Source organism: Saccopteryx leptura, chromosome 3 (genome assembly GCF_036850995.1).
Source record: "Saccopteryx leptura isolate mSacLep1 chromosome 3, mSacLep1_pri_phased_curated, whole genome shotgun sequence".
Classification (NCBI taxonomy): Eukaryota; Metazoa; Chordata; class Mammalia; order Chiroptera; family Emballonuridae; genus Saccopteryx; species Saccopteryx leptura.
The window spans coordinates 57,855,955-57,877,892 of record NC_089505.1 but is presented as its reverse complement, the minus strand read 5'-3'; the positions used below and the strand labels follow the sequence as shown (position 1 = coordinate 57,877,892).

Here is a 21,938-nt window from a genome sequence, read left to right as displayed (position 1 = left end):
TGAAGAACCAGCATTTATATTCTATCTACATCTTTTCATTCTTGATACGATCAAGGAAACACAGCAAGATAAATCAGAATTGAAAAGAAAAACTTAAGTCCTAGTGTCTTGATGACAACTCACCAAAAATGATGACATGCTTAAACGAATATTTTGAGCATAATAAAAAATATATAGTCATTACATTTAAAAAGTAGCATAAAAAATAGCATGAGCTATTGGTAAATTGCTAGTATGTTTATAGAAGTTGCCTATGAATAATTAATTTTATAACTAGGTGAAGATATTCCCAAGTGACATTTGAATATCAACAGACAAAAGAAATAATGAAGGTATATGATGAAAAAGAGAATACTGCCATGTTATGGTATTCAAATGTTTCATTTTCGGGCATATATAAACAAAGTTCCATCTGGAATGATATTAAAGGGATTCAAGATGTTAGATGCTCATTCTCAAGGCTGAACAAAGTACTCTAAAAGTTTTTTAGCTTTAAAATCTCTTCCTTACTAATTAATTTTTAGTAATTACCGGTCTTTTCTTATACAAAAGATATGAAAGATGCAAAATGTTGACACCGAGGAACACTGAGTTCCAGATCATGATATCCAAGGCACATCGGTACACGGTGGCCCAGGCGATATAAAGGGAGCATCCTGTTGAATAACAAAATACAATATGTTAGATGTTTAGAATAGCTTCAGCATGAAGCTTAATGAATTTGTAAAATGAACCGAACACCTTCTAGAAATACCAACGCCACAACACATTAAGTTTCACTTTCTTTTTTTGTTGATTATCAAAAAAGAAAAACATGCTTTGTTACCAAAATTTTGTAGTTAAAAAAATTTTTAAGAGGGGGAATCCATAATTCTATGTAAGAAAATCACTATCAACATTTAATACTTCTTTACAGTCTTTATGCATTTTCACCTGATGGCAAAAATACTGTATACGATTTTAAAACCTTCTCTCTTACTTACTGCAGCGATTTTCCCACTGTATTAAAACTCTTTTGTAGTAGTTTTTAATGACAGTAACTGATTAAACCATAATTTATTCAGCCACCTCCCTATTTGTGGAGAGACTGACAGTAAGTCAAAGTGAATTTCATAGCTTTTGATGACACTAAAAAATTGTTTCCCAAAAGGTTTCTAAAATTTGTAATTCTACTAGTTGAGAATGCAGGTACCTAGTTGTCAGTATTATAAAATTTGCGACCTCTTAACTTGGAGGAATTCTGATGAAGCAGATTAAGTTGATTCACATCAAAATACTAAAACAATTGAATTTATTATTTTAGCCAGTGAATTTTAACAGATTACTTGTAAAATTATAAAATAATTTTAAAATTTGTAAAATTATATTTTTCATTTCCATGATTTTTGGTGAGTTTGAATATTTTATCCAAATATTTTAACCATCTAAATTTTAACTTGGTGGTTATCCATTCACCTATGAGAATCTTCCTAGATTTTCTTATTGATTATTTTACTTTAAATAAAATATCAATAGTTTCTTTTGATTAATTTTATGGTGAGAGCATCTATATATATTTAATTCAAAATAAAATTATCAATGATACAAATATGATATATCAATGACACACATACATAAAAACTAACCTCCCGTATTAAAAAGTTATTTATTTGCAATTTTTTATTTCATCAGAACTATTTGGGGCAGCTGAATAACAGTATAAAGTGTAAAACTTTGAATATTCTGTAACTATTTCATACCAAAATTTGAAAAAATTTTAAATATTATTACTTAAATGAGACAAGGAAACATAATGGAAAGGCTGATGGAAAGCCAGAGGACCTGAATTACAGTCCTGGGAAGGCTACGTTCTCTCAGCCTTAGCGTTGGATGAGTCATTCAACTTCCCTAAGCCTCAGTTTCTTCATTTATAGTTTTAGACTAAATAATCTCTTTGATCTATTTCACCTCCCAAACTCTGTCTTCAAATCATAATTAGCTTTTGATTTTTATAGGGTATTTTTTTCATTCAACATTCTGCTCCACTTGCTCCAATCCTTACCTTACTCAGAGATAACACAGACACAGAAGTCCTGTCCCATCAGCTACCTTCTAACTGCCCTTTCAGCCCCTACATTGGCCATTCCATGTCATATTTCATGTATTTCAGGCACAATGAGATACTCCTCATTCTCTCTCAATATGCTGTATTTCTCTCTCCACTGTGCCTTTTACCTGGAATCCACACACACTTACCACTCAAAGAAATCCTGCTTATCTTCCAAAAGCTAGCTCCAATGTCATTCCCTCAAGGAGACTTTGCTCTGCCTTCTTGCTAAGCCAATAGTGATAACTCTCTTCATTTCTCCTTGGCACTGGGCACACCTGCATTACATATGACCACCCCCCTGTTTTCTTCCCCCAAAAGAGTGCCTTTTTCAGGGATGAAAACTGCCTTCTTCATCTTTGACACATTCAGGTGCTCAAAATTGTACCTGAATAAATGAATCATTAGGGAAATAATCACAGAGAGTAATCTGTTAAAATTCACTGGCTAAAATAATAAATTCAATTGTTTTAGTATTTTGATGTGAATTAACTTAATCTGCTTCATCAGTTACTGGGGCCAAAGAGTTTTATTTAAACTAGCATGTCTGGATAATTGCTCTTGTTCCTAATGTTGCTTTGCTGCCCATAGCAAGCATATATTTATTCAAGTAATAATATTTAAGACTCTTAGTACTTACTAAGTGCCAGGCACTGTTATAAGTCAAATGTGTAGTACATTCACACATCCCCCACACACTCATTTAATTCTCACAACAACCCTAGGAGGTGGTATTATTTTTACCCTATTTGACACACAAGGAAACTGAGGTACAGAAAGGTTAAATCTCTTGCTCTAGTTATACAATTAGTAAGTGCTGGAACCAGGATTCAAATCACACAATCTGGCTCCAAAATCTGCACTCCTACACACAAATGGATTTTCTGATATCTGGGCAATCTAAACAACGTGAAAATGTACAAAGGTTTATCTAAAGTAAGTAAGGGAGTGGTATGGTACATGAGGCCTATGTTCTAAGTTACTTGGTATACTGCTAACTCAATAACATAGAGATATTTTTGGTATGCTATAGACCGAACTAGAAATTCTCTAAAGCTCCCAGTACAAAACCCATCTGATTCCAGTTATGAAAAAGTTACATAAAGTCTCATCTAGTTATCTTACCTATAGCTAACAGCCCCCTAAGAAGTATCATATGGAGTTGAAGAGTGGTTGGAATAACTAACCCAACTGCAAAAAAAACATTTGCTACATGAAAAACTAGATGATGTATCTCTCTCCAGTTTTCACAAGTAGTCTCACTGGAAGGCACGGGTGTAAAATTTATTGCAGTTGATTCTGTCACTGGGCTGGACTCAGTATAATTCATCTTGAAAATTCCTGTAAAAACAAACAAAAGGACAATCATAAAAATGGCAGCTGTATCTTATAACAAAATTAATTCTGTGAACTAAATGTTGGTAAATAGACTTCTCTGGTGTTTAAGAATTAGATAGAACCAGGTCCAAATCCCAGCTCTGTCACAGCCTGAATCTTGATCTGTTAAGAAAATAATAATACCTCATTTGACTTTATCATTAAATGAAATAAAATACATAAAATACTTAACATAGCCTGACCAGGTGGTGGCACAGTGGATAGAGTGTCGGACAGTGATGCAGAGGACCCAGGTTCAAAACCCCGAGGTCGCCAGCTTGAGCGTGGTTTCGTAGACAGGACCCCTTGGTCTCTGGCTTGAGCAAGGGGTCACTCATTTTGCTGTAGTCCCCCAGTCAAGGCACATATATTGAGAAAACAATCAATGAACAACTAAGTTGCTGCAACGAAGAACTGGTGCTTCTCATCTCTCCCTTTCAGTCTGTCTGTCCCTATCTGTCCCTCTCTCTGTCTCTGTCACCAAAATACCCCCAAAACTTAGCATAGTGCACCACTACTCTCATATATGTTTATATATATGTATATCTATATATATCTGTAATATCTACATATCAGTATATAAACATATATAATGGTGATGGAGAAAGGAATGATGGAATTTACCTAGTTAAAAATATAATCCCCAATGTTCATAAACTATAACAATTACAAAGTTATTTAGTATAGTTTCCCATCATATTTCCAATAGTGACATTAAGTCACAAACCAGGAAGATTAACTGGAATAACTGATTTTTTGGAATATTTTTTAAAAAAAACTAACAACCTCATATTTAAATATAATTGCTTAAAATATTTGGTAGGCTCTATTTTTATCACTATATCATACGTATATATATCCTGAATTTCATATATGTACATAATAAATACATTAATCATTTATATATACACAGAAAGATATAACAATTACTCTTTCTTTCAGTGTTTAATTTAAATTTCTACTTTCTTTCCCATAAAATCCTAGTTGGTTGCATCTTGCAAATTGAAAAGTAGTAAACTTCCATTTTATTTATATGTAGATCATGAATATACATGAACTATTTAATATAAAAATCTGTAGCAAATATATCTCAAAGAATATATATTTTAAACAAAATGGCACTACTTTCCGACTATATTACCTATCTCCCATCTCTGATATTTAAAAAACTCTTTCTATACTTTTCATACAGTGTTAGAACAATTTTATTTAGTAAGGACATTTATTATGTATCTTAACACTATAAGATACATCCAGAAGAAGCAACGATATTGAATTTGAGGAACAAAAAACATTTTTACTAATTTACACCTCTAATTAGATTTTTTTAAAATAATTTTTTCTATTATTGATTATACAAGTTGGTCCCTGAAAAAAGCTATGTAGATTTCCAGAATAGGTGAATTATTCTGCTTCAAGAAAAGAATTCTAAATGGGGACCAAACATACCTTTAAATGTAGTTTAAAATATGTAGCTTTCTATATAAGGTCATGCAATTAACCATACTTTTCCATTCATTTTTTTTCTTCATACGAAAGTAAAGATCTTAGATGGTAGAATAATTGGTACAGGTTGGGCATTTTGAAAGAATGTTGTTAGACAAGTATGGAAAAATTCCACATCTCTAAGACAATATAATAAAAACAGCCTCAGGCAGTGGCAACCTGGATAGAGCCTCTGAGGTCACCCACTAAAGCCCGGGGTCACCAGCTGGATTGGGAAGACACTGGCTATATCCCTAGGGTGCCAGCTTGACCCCAGAGGTTGCCAGTTCGAGTCCCAGTCAAGACACATATGAGAAGCAATCAATGGCACAACTAACTAGAAAAGTTGACACTTCTGTTTCTCTCTCTCTCTCTCTTAAAAAGAAAGATAAAAAAATACAAACTTACAAATGATCATGTCAATTAAAGATCTATGCATAATTCTGAAATAGTTCATAAATACAAGACAAATAGTTGACTTAGATATTGATTTTCTGGAAAAAAAAAGAAATAATAAAAATTCAACTACTTTCCAAATGTTTGAATTAATAAAAATATAGGCCTATTGGGACTGTGTAGGGAGGCATCAGTATGTTGATAACTCTATTTACACAAAATTTGCCTTTAAGAACCAAATCAGAATTAATCTCACAATTTCTGCTGGAGAGAGAATGATAGTAAATGTCCTTTATCATTCATAAACTAATGTCAGTTTCAGCTTATGTATTAGTATCACATAAGCTAACAGTAACTACCATTTCTATTACACTTTAGAATGTACTTTCGCCTGACCTGTGGTGGCGCAGTGGATAAAGCGTCGACCTGGAATGCTGAGGTTGCCGGTTCAAAACCCTGGGCTTGCCCGGCCAAGGCACATATGGGAGTTGAAGCTTCCTGCTCCTCCCCTCTTCTCTCTCTCTCTCTCTCTCTCTCTCTCCCTCCTCTAAAATGAATAAATAAATTAAAAAATAATAATAATTAAAAAAAAAAAGAATGTACTTTTACTCCCATTGTCCTTTGTTCTTCTAATTACTCTATATTCTCTGTGAAGTAGGGACGATGTTATATTCATCTATGAGAATCCCAGACGTGAAAGTCATATGAAAGGGTCAAAAACAAGGAGGAACACAATTAGAAATCACTTTTCAATCTCCCTAAACCTCAGCAGTAATCCCCAAACCTCAGCAGTAAAGACAGGAGAATGCCTACCCATCCTGAGGTTGAGAGAACTGCCTATACTGCAAGCCCCAGAGAGCCACTTAAACCAGGGCAAGTTACCTCTGCTCCTTGGGTCTTCTTCCCTCTGGGGTCAGAGGTGGCTGGATGGACTATATATGTTCTCTGAAACCTCTTCAAGTTTTAATAGCCTGTGCTTCTAATACACATTTATATAATAAGCTAATTATTACATGCCATCCTCCCCACATCCGCCTAAATTACACTTATATTGCCACCTAATTCACTGCAGTTCAATTTCAGACTTTTAAAAGTTCTTCAAATGGCACTAAAAGTATCAATTTTTGGTACAAAAGAAATGATAGGAAAACTACAATCTATTGACTCATGAACCAGGGAAATAATATGTTTTTAAATGGTGAGATCATTATACAACATATTTTGATGCACTATACCTTACTAAAGATATATATATATACATATATATATATATACACATAATAGTATATACATTTTTTTATGTTTCTTTTTAAATGATTTTTATTTATTTATTTTAGAGAGGAGACAGAGAGAAAGAAGAAGGGAGAAACAGGAGGCATCAACTCTCATATCTGCCTTGACCAGGCAAGCCCAGGGTTTCGAACCGATGACCTCAGCATTCCAGGTCTATGCTTTATCCACTATGCAACCACAGGTCAGGCTTTATATATATTTCTATATGTGTTTATTATTTGTATAAGATTACATATTATATATTATTTATTTACTTGCATATTTACCTATTGTCTATTATTTGCCTATGTATATTTATCTGCATGTCTATTCTAAAATGCTAGCTACTTATTGTCACTAAATATTGAAAAGATCTTGTTGGTTTCAGCTTCCTTTGATCAGCATTCGTGAATGTAAGTGGCTTACATTGAACTATCCTTATACGGAGAATGAATGGGTCTAATAAGGACTTGTAAATTGGTAAACGTTCAGATTGATTTTGATTAAATTGAGAAAACTTTTTTTTTCTTCTATTAGTTCTCAGAGTCTAATTACTAAAATTAACTGTTCTAGCCTGACCGGTGGTGGCATAGTAGATAAAGAGTGGCCCTGTGGCCCTGAGGTCCCAGGTTTGAAACCCCAAAGTCCCCGGGGTCATCACATGATCCCATGGTTGTTGGCTGGAAGCCCAAGGTCGCTGGCTTAAACAAAGGGTCACTAGCTCCTCTTGAGAGACCCCCACTTCAAGGCATATATAAGAAGCAATCAATGAAAAACTAAAGTGAGGCAACTACGAGTTGATGCTTCTCATCTCTCTCTCTTCCTGTCTGCGTCTCTCTCTCTCTCTCAATAATAAATAAATAAATAAATAAATAAATAAATAAATAAAATGAAGTCCTGTTTATCTATTGGTTTTCAAATGGGTGTTTGCAGGGGTAAATAAATAAATGGAGACATTAATCTTAACCCTTCCCCAAACTACAAAAATGAAAAAGATAACAGCAATGAGCAAAAGGTGTGCTAGTACACTTATTATTCTGTAATTCTAACGAGCCTTTGCACACCTTCAATATCCTAAAGGACATTATATCGCTAAGAGTCTTTTCGCACTTAAAAATAAGCCGTTTCTGTGGCTTGTCTGGCCGACAGTTTCCCAAAGCCTTGTTAATGAGGGCGCGGGGATGGCGCTGGGTGGGGTGGTAGTGGTGGCGAAGAACTCTGGTTCCCTAGCCATCTACACCCCGAAGGGCCCCCCTTACCTGGCTCCTTAAAGAAGGAGGGTCAATGTCAACTTCTCCCCTTGATTCGGAGCTCTCGGACCACGAGGGGTGTGCACTAAGCGTGGTGTCTGTCTCACACTCCCCAGCTCCAGCTGGGTAGCGGCACAGCGCACCGCCTCCGCGTAGGACCTGGATGCCCTAAAGGGGGCGAAGAGCAGCCGCAGTGGGTTCCGGGGCAGGTAATCCCAGGAGCCCAGCGCAGAGAGGAGAGGCCGGACTCACCAGGGATTTGTAGGAGGCAGAGCGCGGGAACGGGCACCCAATGGAGCCCGAGCGCCTGGGGACGCTGGCGCTGCCAAACCAGAGCTGCGGCAGCTGACACTTGAGGGTCTCTGGCCTCGATGCATACACCCGGGGAGAAGAGTGGCTTCCAAGGGCAGGGAACCCGAGAGGGTGCGGCCAGTGAGAAGAGGGCGCAGATACCCGCAAAGTTGCTCCCAGTGGAGCAGGGATCCAACTTTCGCTTCCCGATTTAGCCCGGGAGCGCGAGGCTGGAAATAGCCGGGCTCACGGCACCAGCTGCGCCTGCCACTCCTTACCTGGCTTGTCCCTGGCACCGAGCCTGGACGGTGCTGGCCAAAGTTTGGGGCAGCAAGCGGCGGGGCGCGGGGGACACGGGCGCATCGGCTCAACCGACACCCGACGCCAAGGCCTCCGCAGATTCGCGGACCTGGAGGCTCCTCGACTTGTGTCGGATCCCCGCGCTCGCAGTGGCTTTGACTAAAATAGGCATCGCGGCAGCCGCGGCCGGGGTTGGCTGGAGCCCACACCGCGCACGCGCCCGGCGCCCCCCGGCGGTGGAAGCCTGGGGCCTCCACCCCGACTGCCCTCCGGGCTGCTCCAGCTCCCTTGCCACGTCCGCACAACCGCGATCACTTTGAAACACCCACTTCTCTCTTTCCTCGTTTCCTCTCTACTTCTCGATTCTGTCCTTGTTTGGGCATGAAAGGGGGCGCGGGCGGCATCTTGAGACCATCGGTATTGGTCGCTCATCCCCATGGAGATAACTCGAGCAGTAGAGTCCCAGCAGAGAAAAGTCAGGATAAGATATTGAACTAGAATCTTCATTTCCCCTCAAAAGTGGAAGACCAACTCGCGTAACTCCTTCCTAGACCAGTCGCCCACAACTCAACACAAGCTGGAAAAGGTCGGAGAACGCGCACATCGCGTCTGAGCCTGACGGCGGAGGCTGGCGGTTCGGTCCAGACGGACGCAGGATAGCGCCCTCGGGACCCGCCAGAGACCAGAGCGAGCCAGCCCTACTGCTGCGGGTGCCACGTAGGAGAGACTCTGGACCCGAATCACTGTTTTGTTTTCAAAGGAGAGCATTTTCCCGAAATGTACATTTCCAAGGCCGTGCAGGGGCCTCTATTGTAAGCCAAGCTCCACCGAACTCGCCACGTAAATTGGGTAGATTTGGGAACCTAAATTGGAAAACAAGACGTGAAAGGATGCGCTGATCAGTATTTACTATTTATAGAGGACAACTATTTGGGTAAGAAATGCAGGGCAAATTAATGAAGAGTTGGCATGAGGGGAGGGTTGAAGGACAAAAGAGGAAGAAGGTTAGATGGGCAGTTTCCTCCCAAGTGTCCCATTATAGGATAGAATTTGTGCCCAGAGTTAGAGTATGAGGTCCCTCATGTGTGTCAAACATGATCTAAATATACAAAACACTACAGGTACATTATAAAGTAAGTACCTAGCAGGGCCAAGTCTCACTAGTGAAGGGGTTGTTCATCATTACGTTCAAGATCATAGGCTATAGTGCTGGACCCACCATGCTTGAATCCTGTTTCCGTTACCAGCTAGCTGTGTGACCTTGGGGAAATTACTTAGCTTTTCTCCGCCTCAGTTTCTTCTTTTGTACTATGGGATGATGATGATTGCACCTGTACCTCCTAAGATTATTTTGAGTATTAAATTTTACACACACACACACACACAGAACTTAGAGTGGTACGCAGTACATAGAAGTTCTATGTAGATGAATATGTGCTGTATTATAAAGTTCCTTCTCTGACATGTTTGAAAAATGATATAACTATATAAGATTAGTTTTCAAGGCTACTTTTTCAGATTCTATTTCTTTCTAGATACTCTGCCAGCTCTTTTGGTAGCTACCAATAAGTACACTTTAGGATGTAGATGTAATACTAAATGTGCACAAAGTTTTTGCATGGTTAGTCATTGGAAGGTGAATATAATTAATACTGGAAAAAACATAAATTCTAACCTTCAGGGACTAAGTAAATTATAGGACAGCCAAACAATATTGTTATAAGCAGCCATTAAAGAGAATTTATAGAAAGATAATAAAGACATAATAATGTCTATTCATTATATAGAAGAAAGATCAGCAAACTATGACCCCAAAGCCCGGCTTACTTCCCATTTTTGTACAGACTGTGAGCTAAAAGTATTTGCATTTTTAATGGTTGAAAAAAAGTAGAAGAAGAATATTTCATGACGTGAAATATATGAAATTCAAACTCAGTGACCATAAAGTTTAATTGGACCCATCCACCTCACTCATTTATAGCTGCTTTTGTGCTACAAAGGCATTATTGAGGGGTTCCAACAGAAACCATATACCCCCGCAAAGCCTTAAATATTTACTATTTGGCTCTTCACTGAAAAATTTTACTGACCCTGACATAAAGTGTACTTTGTGCCAGGAACTATTATAAGCGGCTTACAGATATTAAGCTATTAAATCTTCACAATGGACCCATGAAGAAGGAGTTAAAGGAATTACTATTTTTATCTCCATTTTATAGACGAGAAACTGAGATAATAGAGAGTTTGAGTCGCCTGCTCAAGATCACACAGTATTTTTTTGTTTTGTATTGTTTTGTTTTTAAGTGTAGAGAGGGGAAATAGAGAGACAGACTCCTGTGTGCACCCCAACTGGGATCTACCTGGCAACCCCTAGCTGGGGCTGATGCTCAAATCAATTGAGCCACTGGCTGCAAGAGGAGAAGAGAGAGAAAAGGGAGAGAGGAAAGAAAAGAGAAGCAGATGGTCACTTCTCATGTGTGCCCTGACCGGGGATTGAACCTGGGATGTTCTCACACTGTGCCAATGCTCTATCTACTGAGCCAACCATCCAGGGCCTGATCACACAGCTTTTGAGAGGCTGAGGCAGGATATGAATCAGGCAGTCTAGTTTCAAAGCATGAACTCTTGTTCACTAGCTACACAGTTTCTGCCACCTTCTAACTCTAGCTATCCTGTCTCCCATGGAAAGATGTTAAATAGAAAATGATAAGTTATGAGAGTGTGTAGAATATCACAAATCATCAAATACTAAATGCTTATATTCCTTAACTCAGAGTTGTGAAATTGTGGTTTTTCTTTTTTTCCTTTCCTCCTTCTAACCATCCCTGCTTCCCTTCCTTCCTCTTCTTCTCTTCTTCCAACTCTTCCTGCGCCTTCTCTTTCTAAATTGTCTACAGTTATCATGTTACTTTTATAATAATTTAAAAACATTTATTAAAACAGTAGAACAAATTTCGACTTTTGCAGAAAAGAAGGCCAGGCTCCAGAGGTATGGTTATCGAGTCATGTGAAAGACTGCATACTTTTATGAAAAGAGCACTGGATTTGATATTATAAGACTCGAGTCCTGCCTGATAACAGTCTGTGTTTTCTCTGTATCTATGTTCTATAGACACAGGGACTGAACTAGGCCTAAATCCTTCATTATAACACATCTAAGAATTAACAGCATAATTTTATAGTTAAGTTTCTTATCAGTGATATATGAATACTCATTCTATGAAATTCAAAAGAAGAATTCTAGACACAAAAACTCAGGTTTGAGAATGCTTTAGGCTCCTTAGTCTCTTCCTGCTAGTCATGAAAAGATCAGATTGAAAGATTCTCTGCTATATCTGAAAACTAATATGATGTAAGGGGGTAACCTGCACAGGATAGAATGGAAATGGCATGAGGTATACATAACAAAATATCAGGCCTGACCAGGCGGTGGTGCAGTGGATAGAGCGTCAGACTGGGATGCAGAAGACCCAGGTTCTAAACCCCGAGGCTGCCGGCTTAAGCACAGGTTCATCTGGTTTGAGCAAGGCTCACCAGCTTGAACCCAAGGTTGCTGGCTTGAGCAAGGGGTCACTCAGTCTATGGTAGCCCCCCCCTCACAGTTTCCCCTTAACTTTAGTGTGATACATTTTTCACAATTAGAGAACAAATATTAATGTATTATTATTAACAAGAGTTTACATTAGGGCCTGACCAGGCGGTGGCCCAGCAGATAGAGTGTGAGCTTGGGACGCATTGGACCCAGGTTCGAAACCCAAGGTCGCTAGCTTGAGCACAAGCTCATTTGGCTTGAGCTTGGGCTTACCAGTTTGAGCGGGGTTGCTGGCTTGAGTGTTGGATCATAGACATGACCTCATGTTCGCTGGCTTGAGCCCAAAGGTCGCTAACTTAAGCCTAAGGTCACTGGCTTGAGCAAGGGGTCACTCAGTCTGCTGTTGCCCCCCCCCTCAAGGCACATATGAGAAAGCATCAATGAACAACTAAGGAGCCGCAACAAAGAATTGATGCTTCTCATTTCTCTCCCTTCCTGTCTGTCTGTCCCTCTCTGTCCCTCTCGCAAAAAAAAAGTTTACATTAGGGTTTATGTTTGTGTTGTACAGTGCCACAGACCAGCATGGCTAGTAATTGTCCAGGTCCTGAGTAAGACTGGTGTGGTATTAAGAAATAAACTCAGAGAAAAAAGAATGGAATCGGGAGGTCTCTGCACAGCCGATGGCTTGCAAGAGCAAAGCAAAGTCCTGGGTCTGCTTTATTATATAGTGCAGAGCCATATGCTAACTGGTTTTCTTTGTGTCCCTCCTCTCCTCCCACCTCCTCCCTCTCCTCCCCCTCACCCCTTACCATTACATTCTTGTCCATGTATATTTGCCGATTTATCTCCACGGGCAAGTGAAATAAAAGACAGGATAAACAAATGGGACTGTATCAAACTAAAAAGCTTTTGCACAGCTAAAGACAATAAGAACAGAATAAAAAGACAAACTACACAATGGGAGAACATATTCGACAATATGTCTGATAAGGGGTCAATAACCAAAATTTATAAAGAACTTGTAAAACTCAACAACAGGAAGACAAACAATCCAATCAAAAAATGGGCAAAAGAAATGAATAGACACTTCTCCAAAAAGGACATACAGAGATGGCTAATAGGCATATGAAAAAATGCTCAACATCACTAATCATTAGAGAAATGCAAATTAAAACCACCATGAGATACCACCTCACACCAGTCAGAATGGCGCTCATCAACAAAACAACACATAAAAGTGCTGGCGAGTATGTGGAGAAAAGGGAACCCTCCTGCACTGCTGGTGGGAATGCAGACTGGTGCAGCCTCTGTGGAAAACAGTATGGAGATGCCTCAAAAAATTAAAAATGGAACTGCCTTTTGACCCAGCTATCCCACTTTTAATTTTCTTTTTTATTCATTTTTAGAGAGGAGAGAGAGAGGAAAGAGGAGGGGGGGAGAGCTGGAAGCATCAACTCCCATATGTGCCTTGACCAGGCAAGCCCAGGGTTTTGAACCGGCGACCTCAGCGTTTCCAGGTCTACGCTTTATCCACTGCGCCACCACAGGTCAGGCTTATCCCACTTTTAGGAATATACCCTAAGAACACCATAGAACTGTTCCAAAAGGAGAAATGCACCCCTCATGTTTATGGCAGCACTGTTGACAATAGCGAAGATCTGGAAACAGCCCAAGTGCCCGTCACAGGACGAGTGGATTAAAAAGCTTTGGTACAGGCCCTGGCCGGTTGGCTCAGCGGTAGAGCGTCGGCGTAGCGTGCGGAGGACCCGGGTTCGATTCCCGGCCAGGGCACATAGGAGAAGCGCCCATTTGCTTCTCCACCCCTCCGCCACGCTTTCCTCTCTGTCTCTCTCTTCCCCTCCCGCAGCCAAGGCTCCATTGGAGCAAAGATGGCCTGGGCGCTGGGCATGGCTCTGTGGCCTCTGCTTCAGGCGCTAGAGTGGCTCTGGTCGCAATATGGCGACGCCCAGGATGGGCAGAGCACCGCCCCTAGTGGGCGTGCCGGGTGGATCCCGGTCGGGCGCATGCGGGAGTCTGTCTGACTGTCTCTCCCTGTTTCCAGCTTCAGAAAAATGAAAAAAATAAAAAATAAATAAAAAAATAAATAAATAAAAAAGCTTTGGTACATATATACTATGGAATACTACTCAGCCATAAAAAATGATGATATCAGATTATTTACAATAACATGGATGGACCTTGATAACATTATACTGAGTGAAATAAGTAAATCAGAAAAAACTAAGAACTATGTGATTCCATACATAGATGGGACATAAAAATGAGACTCAGAAACAGGAATTCTCTTAAAGCCAAGAATCCATTTAAGGCTAAACAGAATCCTCTCAACATACATCACTGAAATCAACCAACATCAAAACAAACAAGGGGTGAGAAGAAGGGCATGTAAATTGCCCCTAGCAATTTAATCAAACAAGGGAGGTGGGGGCGATGGGATGAGTACAAATACTCAGATTCATAGCCAATATGGAGTTGTGGGGAAGAGCTTAGCCTTTAGCTTAAGCCTTAAACTTTGCCAGCTTGCAGTCTCCCACGTACAGTCCTATGGGTTTTGCCAAATATATAATATCATATATGACATAATAAGAAATATATATTTGGTCTTTTCTCAGTTCCTGACACAATGTTCTTAAAACCCTTGTAATTTCCTGAGTGATAAAGGTGCTAGGAGCATCTTTTCTTCTAATATTTAAACGTGGACCCCCATTCCTGACACAGCTTTCCTAAAGCCTTTGTAATTTCCCAAGTGATGGGGGTGATAACAGCATCTTACACAGAGCTCCTAAATCCCTTGGAATTTTCTGGGTGATGAGAGTGTCTTCTGTTCTAATGACATGACTCTAAGTGAGCTCCAAGTAGCTCCAGGGTAGGTCCAGGTCACCAGAAAGATGAAGCCATGATTAGAATGGTTAGAAATCTCAGCCCCTTGCTCCATCCCGTGGAGAGGGGCTGGGCGGGGTTGGACACGGGCAACTGAGTTATTAACGATCTTAAGTATGTGACAAAGCCTCCATAAAAATCTCTAAACTAATGAGTTCAGAGAACTTTCTAGTTGGCAAATGCAAATAAGTGCTGGGAGGTTCGTGTGCCCCAACTCCACAGGATAGAACTCCCACACTCAGGAATATTCTGGACCTTTTTCTATGTCTCTTCATCTGGCTGTTTGTATGTTTTATTATATTCTTTATAAATAAGTGTTTCCCTGCGTTCTGTGAGTCATCACAGCAAATTAACAAATCTGAGGACAAAGTCATGGGAACCCTGACTGATAGCCAAGTCAGACGTAAGTGTGAACCTGGGACCCATGATTTGTTATTGGCATTGGAAACGGTGGGCAGTCGTGTGGAACTGAATCCTTAGTATGTGGGATCTGCACAAAGTCTGGGTATTCAGTGTCAGCATTGAATTGTAGGACACCCATTTGGTGTCTGGAGAGCTGGAGAACTAGTTGGTGTGACAAAAACACACACATTTGATGTCTGAAGTGTTGTGAGCAGAGGAAACAGAGATTTCCTTTGGTAATGTCATGTACCCCCCATTATAGCATAATGGTAAATATGTCCTAGAAATCTCCTGTTCTCCTCCTAATCATTCCTCTTCTGCATCCCAGTCTAATCCCCTGGCAGCCACTGATTGATTTTGTTTGTATGTTTGTTTTTACTGTATCCATACTTTTGCCTTCTCCAAAATCCCACAGAATTAGCATCATTTAGAATATTGTCTTTTCAGACTAACCTCTTTTACTAAGCAATATATAATACATTTGAGATTACTTCATGTCTTTCTGTGTCTTGATAGCTCATTTTTTAAATCACTAAATAATATTTCGTAGTATGAATGTGCCATAGTTTGTTTATCCATTCACTATTTTTAAAGAGCATCTTGGTTTCTTCCAGTTTGGGGCAATTATGACTAAAGCTTCTGTAAACCTCTGTGTTCAGGTTTTTGTATGGACATGTTTTCAATTCATTTGGATAAATACCAAAAAGTGCAATTGCCATATCATGTTTCAAACTCTGTGAGCTTTATAAGAAACTGCCAAGCAGTCTGCCAAAGTGACTGGACCATTTTCCATTTCTACCAGCAGTGAGTGACAGTTCCTATTGCTCCCCATGCTTGCTCACATTTGCTGTTATCACTTTTTTGGATATTAGCTATTATCATAGGTGTTTTTTGCTTTTTAAACTGACTCGGTTATTTTTTCAAAATAACCAAACAGGTTATGCACTGAACAGGTATTTTATATTTTGATTAAATAAAAAACAGGGAACAAACATCCCAAAGCAAGGCAGTATAATCTTTCACATTCTTGTTGTATCTCAAGGCCCACAGTCTAAAAAAAAGGTTAAAACTAACCATTCCAGTTCTAATACTAAATACTAAATTCAGGAAGAAGCTCTCTGAAAAAACTGACTTACATTTTATTCATTGAGTTGTTTATTTAACAAATCTTAAAAGAAGCAAAATGCAACTAAAATTTTAAAAAGTGACCCAGAACTTTAAGAGGACAGTGAATTATGAAGACAGTTGCAAGAATGGAGGCTTTGGAATTAACATCTAGAATTGAACCATGGTTTTACATTTAATAAGCACAGTGAGTTCAGATCATTTATCAAACTTTTCTAAACCTCAATTACTTGTATGTTAAACTGGGAAAATAATTCTTAGCTGACAAGATTGTTTTGACTTTTAGATACTATGTTTTTAAAAATGTCTGCCATCCAGCTTTTGGTAGCTTCATTGTACGTCTCTTCTCATTCCTTATAGTGCTCTGTACACGGAATACAATCAATAAAAATTGTCAGAATTTCAGTCATTGAAATTCCCTAGTTTGATGAAATAGTTGAAATATTCTATAACCACTTAAATAGCTAAGATGTAGTTTCATTTTCTCTGTATTTTAAATACATAGAATATAATATATACAAGACTGATGTTTCAAATATTTGTACATTCTATTTGTTTCATTCTATTTGTACATTGCAAGAGTTTGGCACATGCTAAAGTTTCTGGTGGTTTGGGATTTCCCTGGAGTAGCCAGAAATGAGGTATTGGCTTCAAAAACAAACTCATGAAATATGTAACAGTACAGATTCTAGAAATCAGCACTTGGCAGAGCTAAGTTACAGTAATTCATCATCTTGGTGCTGGCAGTAATGTGCATTTAGTGAGTATAATGTCAAGAATTAGCAGACCAATACTCACTCTGTCTATTCTTCCTCATGTAGCTTTTCTTCTAAAACAGAAGATTTGCATTTGTGAATTGTTTGTTTTAAACATGAACAATAACAGATGAAAGCCATAGGTGAAGCATTTAGTAAAATGTCTTAATTTAATATTACATATATTTATTTACTAATTTATTTTAGTTAGAGAGAGACAGAAAGACAGGGACAGACAGACAGGAAGGGAGAGTGATGAGAATTATCAACTCATAGTTGCAGTACCTTAGTTGTTCGTTGGTTGCTTTCTCATATGTGCTTTGACCAGAAGGCTCCAGCTAAGCCAGTGATCCCTTGCTTAGGCTAGCAACCTTGGGCTTTAAGCCAGCAACGGTGGGGTCATGTCTCTGACCCCACACTGAAGCTGGCCACCCTGTGCTCAGGCCAGATGAGCCTACACTCAAGCTGGCTATCTTGGGGTTTTGAACCTGGATCCTCAGTGTCCCAAGCTGTTACTCTATCCACTGTGCAACCACCTGGTCAGGTTGTCCTAATTTTTTTAGGAAGTTATTTCAAAGAGAAGAAATTTATTGTAAGTAAGTAAGCACAACAGAATCTCCTTTTTAACTGTCAAAAGAGGATCAAAGTAGCTCTTAATTCACAATCAGTCCCAAAGAAACTTCAGAGCTGGAGCTCAAGTTGGATTCGCAAAACAAAATTTGGTCCTGGGTCCATGCATGTTCCCCTGGAGTAGCAGATTCAAAAGTCTGACAACCACTGTGACAACCTGTAAAGCCAGTAGCCGTGGCCACCATCACAGCCGCCTGGATCATGCAGGTTCACATTAGATTTGGATAGATCGTAGAGAAACAACAAGGCCAAGAACTTCCTAGCCCACACTTGGCAAGCGAGTAAACACAAACAGACTGGGCTCCAAAACCCACTCATTCAGCACTCACAAAGCTACTGACACATCTGAGTTTTTCTAGAATCAAAGGCCCCACTAGCCTCACTCAGTACCCTCTGCACGCCTCCATCTTGGCTGCCTGCCTCCTCTGCAACCACGTGACCTCTCTCCCTGCAACAACATGGTCTCCTCCAAAATGGCCTCCTAGCTCCTCCTTTTAAAACTTTTTGGGCATGACAATCCCTCCTCCAGCACACATTAGCATAACCAAGCCCCTTCCCAAGCATGAAGTCAATCAGCACTATCACGTGGCAGCATCACATGAGCAGTGTCCATTTTTAACAAAGTGAGCATAAAAATCACATTTTAAAACTTATTTGCCCAACACAACTGCTCTTGTTGAGGAAGGAGACCTCCTTTTAAATAAGACACTTCAAGAATATTTTATTATTTAAGTCAAGGCGTTCAGAGAGATTTTTGTAAATATGATTTTTTGTGTAATTTACAAAATCTCAAGGCTGATAATATTTCTGTTTAGGAAGAGCTGTTATAATGTAAATGAAGAGGTTTTCACACTCAGAAGGTTTTGTATAGAAAGAGGAAGGAGGCTTGGACCCCCTCCCTTCTATATACCTGAGTGAAAGAAGGTAAAACAGCCAGGAATATAGGAGGGGGAAGGGAGAATTGAGTAGCCCTTTCCTCTCCCCTTTCTTTCTCCTTAATGGGCGATTTACAAATGATTATCCTTGGCATCCTGTAAGCCCCTCCCATTCTGAAGTCATGTAATTGAGGACAAAGGAATCAAGTGAACTTATGTTCTGTAAAGGGTATATAAGATGTAAGAAATCTAATTTTGGGGAGCACGTGTCTTTGGAGCTATAGCTCCATGTGTTCTGCCGGCTTAATAAAATTTTTTTTCCCTTCTTCTTATATGTTATCTGCATGTCGATCCTCCAAAGTTTTGCTCTCCTGCAACATTGTGTTTTGTTCTTTCCCTTTCTAGAAATTCTCAGACTCTTGAAGCCTGCTGGATGAATTCCAAGTTAAGCACCTCCACTTTTAGAACAGAGAAATGCAACAACCCTGAGGATGATCTTTTTAAGGTACAGTTTTTTAAGTGTGTAAATAACTTCCTTATATGAAATATACTTGGTCATTAGAAAGAAGAAGTTGTTAATGATTAAAAAATAACTTTTGGTAATTCTTAATAACATGTAATCTAAAGGTATAGATAAGATCTTGATTGAAAGCGAAACCATGGAATGACTTTTAATCCATATCTTGTCAAAGCAAAACTATTAGTCATAGAGTTTCTACTGAGCAATCTCATTCTCTTATGCAATTAATTCTCAAAAAGGGATGATTTTAGAGGAAAAGATGAGGCCTGATATTAGCCAGCTTGGTAATTAACACTGACCAGAAACAAAAACCCAAAGCAACACATCATAAAGATGGAATAGTAAAAAAAAGGTTAAGAACAATGTTGCAGCCATCAGGCATTAATTGATGTGCAAAAGCACTCGGCATTCCCAGGAGAAAAGAATTATTTAAATGCAAAATTTTTATTATCACTACTACTTAAATTGTAATACATTTATTAAAATAAGACACCTTGCTAGTTTATTTTTTAAATTATAGATTTTAGAGAGAGAGAGGGAGAAACATTAATTTATGTTCCACTTATTTATGCATTCACTGGCTGATTCTTGTATGAGCCTTGGTCAGGGATCAAACTTGCAACCCTGACGTATGAGGACACCACTTTCACTAACTGAGCACCTGGCCAGAAACACCTTGCTAGTTTAATGCGTATCTAAAACCTAATAAAATATTTGTGAACCATATTACCAGGAGTTTTATTTTTTGGCATAAAAAGTGATAAACAAGATGAAACATTATTTAGTCCAAGATCAAACATATTCACTACAATTTAAAACCGCACAAAATGGTTATGATGATATTGGGTTTAAAAACTACAGAGACTCACACACACTGTCACAGGGAAAAAAAGGTCGTTCTTTGAAAAGATATGGATTTTATATTCACTGAGTGTTTTAGAGTGAGGGAAGAATGAAAATACCTTGGGTAGCATTTTCTGACAGAATACCATTTTGGTTTACATGTTGCATACAAAACTTCTTATGCAGTTTTACTGTCTACTACAACTTAGGGATTTCTTAATTTTTTTTTTACATCAACTACACCACTTTAAGTTATCTGAACAGAACTGTAATGAATATACAGTGTGTCAGTAAAGTCATGGTGCGCTTTTGACCGGTCACAGGAAAGCAACAAAAGACAATAGAAATGTGAAATCTGCACCAAATAAAAGGAAAACTCTCCCAGTTTCATACCTATTCAGTGCAGTTCAATGTGGGCTCACACACAGATCTTTTAGGGCTCCTTATGTAGCTATCCCGTATAGCCTCTACACAAGACTCGTCACTGACTGATGGCCTACCAGAACGGGCTTTCTCCACCAAACTGCCGGTTTCCTTCAACTGCTTATCCCACCGAGTAATGTTATTCCTTTGTGGTGGCGCTTCGTTATAAACGCGCTGATATTTACGTTGCACTTTGGTCACGGATTCGAATTTAGCGAGCCACAGAACACACTGAACTTTCCTCTGTACCTTCCACATCTCGACTGGCATGGCCGTGGGCTGCTCCGCTGTATACCCGATGTTACGTCATCATCTGCGCATGTTCACATGCTGCCACATCATCCTACTGAAACTGGGAGGGTTTTCCTTTTATTTGGTGCAGATTTGACATTTCTATTGTCTTTTGTTGCTTTCCTGTGACCGGTCAAAAGTGCACCACGACTTTACGGACACACTGTATTATAAATTCAGAAAATGGCATCTAAAGGCAACAGAGTGTTTTAATGTGAGTCAGGAAACCTTGCAGATGATTTCATGAGTTTAATGCATAAATAAAACTTCTAATACCTAGAAAATTAATTTTGGGTAGGAAAAATTCTAGTAGAATATGACAGTTAATGACTATTATAAGATGTCATATGATGAAATAATTAAAAATGCCTCGGCATTTAGTACTTACTTATTAATGATTTAACTTGTTGACATGTGTCTTAAAATAGTATTACAGAATTGTGATTCCCTAGAGCAGTTACTTTCTATCTATATTATATATAACATTTATCACTTGCTGCCTTTTATGTATTTATGTACAAGTCTTAGTTCTCCCTCTAGCTCATAAGTTTCCAGAGGGTGGAAAGTGTGTCCAGTTTATCTTTCATATCTCCATGGTACCTGGGATATGACTCATCTATATTTGGGACTCAGTAAATATTAGTTGATGGAATAATTGAGCGTGTTTGTTTTCAAGTATCATTCTCCAATAGAAGAAATAGTAAATATATTTTTTTTATTTATTTTTTTAAATTTTATTTTATTTATTCATTTTTAGAGAGGAGAGAGAGACAGAGAGAGAAGAGGGGGGGGAGGAGCTGGAAGCATCAACTCCCATATGTGCCTTGACCAGGCAAGCCCAGGGTTTCGAACCGGCGACCTCAGCATTTCCAGGTTGACGCTTTATCTACTGCGCCACCACAGGTCAGGCGTAAATATATTTTAAAATTATGTTTTACAACTTAAATTATCATGAATGGAAAAAATAATAGAAGAAATATATGAAATCTATACCAACATGTTAATAGACATTGTGTTAGAATAGTGGAACTCTAATATTTTTTTAAATTCCAACTTGTTTATAATATGGTCGTATTATCATTCTAATAAAAAGAATAAATAACAAAAAATGACACTCAATACTCTACTAGATTAGAAATCACTTTATTAGAATTATAGTGATCTCTTTGCTATAATAGTGACAT

The 21,938-nt window shown here is 38.8% G+C and overlaps 1 protein-coding gene and 1 long non-coding RNA gene across 4 annotated transcripts in view; one reads left to right on the top strand and one right to left on the bottom strand.

Moving 5' to 3' along the window:
- BVES (blood vessel epicardial substance) overlaps positions 1-8,605 on the bottom strand; it is a 38,750-nt gene extending 30,145 nt beyond the window's left edge. Inside the window, exons 1-5 of one of the 3 annotated variants that reach the window (XM_066373573.1) lie at positions 8,436-8,591; positions 7,876-8,034; positions 5,741-5,891; positions 3,212-3,427; positions 532-656 (exon numbers count right to left, since the gene is read on the bottom strand). In XM_066373573.1, coding sequence (XP_066229670.1) covers positions 532-656; positions 3,212-3,416 — 330 coding nt within the window. In that variant the 5' untranslated portion in view covers positions 3,417-3,427; positions 5,741-5,891; positions 7,876-8,034; positions 8,436-8,591. Of the gene's footprint in view, positions 1-531; positions 657-3,211; positions 3,428-5,740; positions 5,892-7,875; positions 8,035-8,435 lie in introns of all 3 variants that reach the window. The other 2 variants (XM_066373572.1, XM_066373571.1) reach the window with 2 other exon arrangements.
- A 144-nt stretch (positions 8,606-8,749) lies between these two features.
- LOC136398926 (uncharacterized) lies at positions 8,750-21,545 on the top strand. Its single transcript, XR_010750064.1, has 3 exons — positions 8,750-9,391; positions 19,083-19,182; positions 21,512-21,545. It is a non-coding gene; the product is annotated as an uncharacterized lncRNA (long non-coding RNA).
- The last annotated feature ends 393 nt before the right edge of the window (positions 21,546-21,938 follow it).